Raw genomic sequence first — 5590 nt, 5'->3', positions numbered from 1 at the left:
ATATATATATATATATATATATATATATATATATATATATACATACTTATATTCAAAGTTTTTAGGCTCACATCATGAAGGGAAATATATGACATTGATACATGGGTAATTACCTATAGATATATATCTAATATGGCAGCACAGTGGCACAGTTGGTAGCGCTGCTTCCTCTCAGTGAGAAGATTGCTGGATTGAATCCCGGCCAAGAACCTTTCTGGGTGGAGTTTGCATGTTCTCTCCGTGCATGTGTGGGTTTTCTCCAGGTACTCCAGTTTCCTCCCACAGACTAAAAACATGCATGTAAGACTGATTGGTAACTCTAAATTGTCCCTAGGTGTGAGTGAGAAAGTGAATGTTTGTTTGTCTCGTTTGTCTCTATGTGTCCCTGTGATGGACTGGAGACCTGTCCAGGGTGTCTCCCACCTCTCACACAGTGACTGCTGGTTATGTGCACCAGTGACCCCCATGACCCGAAAAGGAAGAAGCGGGTAAAGATAACAGATGGATGCATATCTAATAATTACTTTGAGAGTTTAATTAAAATTTGTTTGGTGGTTTATGAGATATTTTGTTAATAAACAGTTGACTCCAAATAACTAATGTCAAATTTTTACAAAGATTTTGCACAATCTGTTAGAACTCAGAGTATGTGATGGCGCCCGGTCTCATCTACTCCCACACCAAATCTTTGGGCCAACATGTATATCTGATGAATTTTTACTAAAAACGATTAAAATATTTAAATAATCTTTATGTTAAAGCTGGTAAAGCTTCTGTGGCTAACACACTAGCATCATAATGAAAATCTGATACCCACCTGTTAAAACATAGTCGTAGTGGTGCACATTGTTCAGTTTGATTCCTTCATAAAGAACGTGCAGCTCGTCTGCTGTCAACACCTGGCCTTTCCAATGAGAATAACCTTAAACAGAAGGGAAACAAAAAGAAGAGCTCAGTTATTGTGTTTCAAAATAAAAGACGGATGAGTCTTTTTCACAATATTTTTCCCATTTTTCCACAAATGTTTTGCTAGCTATTTACTTCTGTTGGGCTGTTTCAGAAATTCATACACACAAAAGTATAATTCAGTTCCTTTTTGCTTTTAGCTAGACTTTTGCTACTTTTAGCTTTTAGTTAGAATTTTGCTAATCTTAACTTTATTTTGCTATTCTGTGACTTTTACCTTTGAAATATCATTTTGCTACTTTTGGCTTTTAGCTAGCCTTTTGCAAATTTTAGCTTTTTGTTAGCATTTTGCTCCTTTTATTATTGAGATGCCATTCTGCTACTTTTGATTTTTAGCTAGCATTTTGCTACTTGTAGCTCTTAGTTAGTATTTTTGCTACTTTTAGCTTTCAGATGCTATTCTGTTACTTTTAGCTTTTAGATATCATTCTGCTACTTTTGGCTTTTAGCTAGCCTTTTGGTATTTTTAGCTTTTAGCTAGTTCTGAATCTTGAAGACTTTAGCTGTCCTTTTCTTACTTTTTTAACCTTCTCTTTATTATTTTATTACATTTTCAAAAAACAATCAGCAAAAACAATGTAACACCCCCATACTGGCTCCTACCCCCCAACAGACATGTTTAAGACCTCTGTAATCCATAAAAAAACCTCTGTAATCCAGCTTGAATATGTAGGTGTAGCTGCAGATTTCCAATTTAGCAGTATTAGCCTCCTGGCCAATAGATTGTGAAAACTATTAGGTCTTTTTTAGAGGAGAGAGAGCAAGAGAAGTAGACCATACCTATAACAAGGCAGTTATCACATTAAGAACAATGTTTTCTTCATTTACATTAGACATCATAAGTAAAACCTAAAAACGTGTGAGTAATTTGCTTTGACCTGTTGGCATTGCTTACTCAGAGGTGACACGGTGTCAAATAGTTATCAAGCCTGGCTTTCGGTGTAGTGTGCAGTAGACATTGCATGAAAGTGTGCCTAGCACTGATTGACCTGTGTACCCTCTTTAAAAACTCCTCCCCAAAATAATCTGAAATCAGGTTCCATGTCCGTTTCTCCCAAACGGTTAATGGAAAGAAAATGTTAAGAACAATTTAAAAAAAACAGAGGAGTTAGGAAGAGGAAATAATAGTTGCGATGAGCTACAAACTTGTTGTCCAGCTTGGAGGTATCTAAAAACATATTCTTTAGGAAGACAGAATTTATTTGCCAGCTGTTAAAAAGTAGAACCAATACACAAATCTCTCCTGGTTTTTATATCTAAACTTGCCTATGTACGTGTCAGCTAAAATGAACCCAGATTCAAAGACAGGTGATCACGATCACACACTACAAGTAGAAGAGTGAAGAAGTGATTATAGTAATGTTGTCAGTGCTATCAGATTAGCAGAAGTTATTTCCATGAACAGGGGCAGCACGGTGGCGCAACTGGTAGAGCTGCTGCCTCTCAGCGAACAGGTCCCTGGTTCAAACCCCGGTCCAGGGGCCTTTCTGGGTGGAGTTTGCATGTTCTCTCTGTGCATGCGTGGGTTTTCTCCGGGTACTCCGGTTTCCTCCCACAGTCCAAAAACATGCATGTTAGGCTGATTGGTAACTCTAAGTTGTCCCTAGGTGTGAGTGAGAGAGTGAATGGTTGTTTGTCTCGTTTGTCTCTATGTGTCCCTGTGATGGACTTGCGACCCGTCCAGGGTGTACCCCGCCCCTCGCACAGTGATCGCTGGACATGGGCACCAGCGACCCCCATGACCCAAAATGGAATAAGCGGGTAAAGAAAATGGATGGATGGATTTCCATGAACACCCATTATAGGGGGAAAGTAATTCCCCTTATACTAATAACAATATTGCAAATTTCTTATGTTCGTTGCCCAGCACAAGAGAGTTAGGATTAGATATTGAGATAATGTTGGTTTGTCATAACTGAGACCCAACACATTCTCTGAGCACTGAGACATCTTGTGAGAGCTCACGATAGTACACACACAAAAAAATCCAAAACCAAAATAGCTACAACTCCGTCTATTTTCAAAAACAATTTTAGTTTAAACTCAAACAGTCACAAATGAATGGTGGTCATTTGTTAAGATTTAGTAGTTATTTTTTAATTATTTTGGCTTGACGAAATGTACCAGTTTTATTTTTAAGTACTTTTATGTTCCATCAAAGTTAAGTCAGGTCCTCTGGACAGTTTTTTTTGTTGAAATGTTTCGTCTTTCATCCAAAAGACTTCATCAGTCCGAGGAGCAACAAAAACTCAGTCTTACTTCTTTCAAAAAAAGAAACCGTCCAGAGGACCTGACTTAACTTTATTGGATTTTTCTACCTGGATTATTGAGCATGAACTTTGATGTTTTGAACCACTTTAGACATGACTGCCTCAAACGAGTCAGCGGGGGAGAGGGCAGACTCCAGAAATCATCTGAGCACCATCAAACTGGTTGACCCACTATGTGGAGGCGCTGTTTAAAAGACTGAGTTTGTTGTGGCTCCTTGGACTGATGAAGTCTTTTGGATGAAAGACAAAATATTTCAACAAAAAGAAACAGTCCAGAGGACCTGACATAACTTTAATGAATTTTTCTACCTGGATTATTGAGCATGAATCAGGATACTTTTATGTTGTTGTATTACTTTGAGTACAAAAACTCTATGGTACTGACTGACAAAAAAGGACAGGGAAGTTGTTTGGTCGGATGAAGACCACCCCCAACAAACACTCCCCGTTTCTGTGTGTTACACAGGCGATTAAAAAAAAGATTTTGCATCATTTGTGTGACGTGAGCACCATGTTTGATGACTGTCTGACATGCTTGCTGAGGGCTGATGATGCGGGTTTCAGGTGAGTCACAGCCAAGTCACATGGTGACGGTCTTTGGAGGGGGGGGGGGGGTGTCAAGTTGCTAAGCAACAAGCCAGGGGAAAGCCAAAGGGGCTAAGAAAAAGAGATGAGCATTCAAAGCAGTGCTGAGTGTGAGAAAGAATGAAGGCAGAGCAGATAAGAGCTGGCTCTGTCGTCACCAAACGCTGCTGTCGCAATCCCAACGTCTGCTGCAGTTTGCTGTGCCGCGTCACTCCATCTTCCTCACTGTTGTTTTTTGCTCTCATTCATTTGTTTCGACTTTCAAATTTCAATGTGATCGTGTTTGCTCTCTCTTTTCAGAGGTCTACTTCAATATGTCACACCGAATAACTCTCTCCACATAGAGATTACAAATCATCGTCTCCAATACACAAGATTTGATTAGGCATCTCTGGCATTTTTATATGAAGGTCAGTCAGACAAATTTACACCAAAGATGGAGAAGCTCTCAGTCCTCAACTCTGTCATTCCTATGCACACAGACAGATTTGTTCCTACCTCTTTGTTAAAGAAAGAAAAACCCACAAAGGTCCATAGAAATCTAAGGAGAGAGTTGTCTCAGAATATAAGACTATCTCCAAGCAGTTTGTTGTTGCTGTGACTATAGCCACCCAAATTATTCAGAAGGTTAAGGTCCACAGGAATGGAGACAACCTTTTCTGAATGTGTCCACAAGACGAAAACTGATGATGGATTGAAGAGACAAAAATAAAAAAGGAACAGTAACGAAAGGGCTCCGGACCAACTTCCATTGAGATCAGAGGTGAACTCCAGGGTCAAGGTTCATCAGTGTCAGATCCCACCATCAGTCAGTGTTTGAGCAAATGTGGACTACAGGGAAGATGACGGAGGTGTGCACCAAATCAAAATGAGAGCACCGCATATGGCGCATTATACGCCTGTCGACAAGCTAAATAAATATATTTACATTTGTTATTTTTTGTCGAAGCTACAACGAACTGCTGCAGAGGTACCAAAAAGCCACAAAAGGCTTGAGAGGCACAGATTGCACACAACTGTAATAGACCAACCGTCCTCACCTTCTCTTGTTGTTGGGAATCAAAGCTATGCTGCCTTGTTGTATTTATGGGATCAGAATGTGAGAACTAGAGATGTGGAGCTTAGGTTCTGCCTATTCCTCTGCACATAAACATGATGTCACTTCACAGTCTGAGGTGTATTTTGTCTATTTTTGAAAGGGTCAATTTTCCGTCTATTTACATGAAGAGGGAAGGACTTAAAATATCTGTATGGAGACCAGTGTTTGAGGATCTGGAACACTTCCAGCTTCAATGTCGGGGTTCCCATATTGGAACATTGTAATATACAGCATTTGGACAAAATGGGTCATGAAACACCAAGTGGGGGGTCAGTAGTTGCAACTGTCTGTACTGTCTTTAAGTCCTTGTTTCCATGGTTTGTTAAAGGAATATTTATGCACAGACCAGCAATAGGGCAGTCACAAGACGCTACCATTGATTTTTTTATGGGTCAAAAATTAAAATGTTTGGAAACCACAGTCTTTAAACTTGTGGAGGTAGAAAGATAATTTTACTCACAGCATTTCAGTCTTGAAAGGCTGTTTTGACTTGTTTGTCTCGTCTTATTTATATATACAGTAGTCTCTCATTCATTGCGGGGGATCCATACCCTGAAGCCCCGCGGTAAGTGAAAACCATGAAGTAGGAATATTAGTACAAGTAGTAAGTAGGAGTTTATTTTAGAATATATATATACATACAAATATATATATGTATATATATATATAT

At 39.2% G+C, this 5590-nt stretch overlaps 1 protein-coding gene across 1 annotated transcript in view; it reads left to right on the top strand.

Moving 5' to 3' along the window:
• The first annotated feature begins 3787 nt into the window (after positions 1-3787).
• Positions 3788-5590, top strand: part of pdxkb (pyridoxal (pyridoxine, vitamin B6) kinase b) — a 9859-nt gene continuing 8056 nt past the window's right edge. Inside the window, exon 1 of the mRNA XM_037698090.1 lies at positions 3788-3800. Coding sequence (XP_037554018.1) covers positions 3788-3800 — 13 coding nt within the window. The remainder of the gene's footprint in view (positions 3801-5590) is intronic.

Source organism: Nematolebias whitei, chromosome 1 (genome assembly GCF_014905685.2).
Source record: "Nematolebias whitei isolate Nwh7 chromosome 1, NemWhi1, whole genome shotgun sequence".
Taxonomy (NCBI): domain Eukaryota; kingdom Metazoa; phylum Chordata; class Actinopteri; order Cyprinodontiformes; family Rivulidae; genus Nematolebias; species Nematolebias whitei.
The sequence above is the reverse complement of the archived record's forward strand: the minus strand, read 5'-3'. Positions and strand labels throughout refer to the sequence as shown.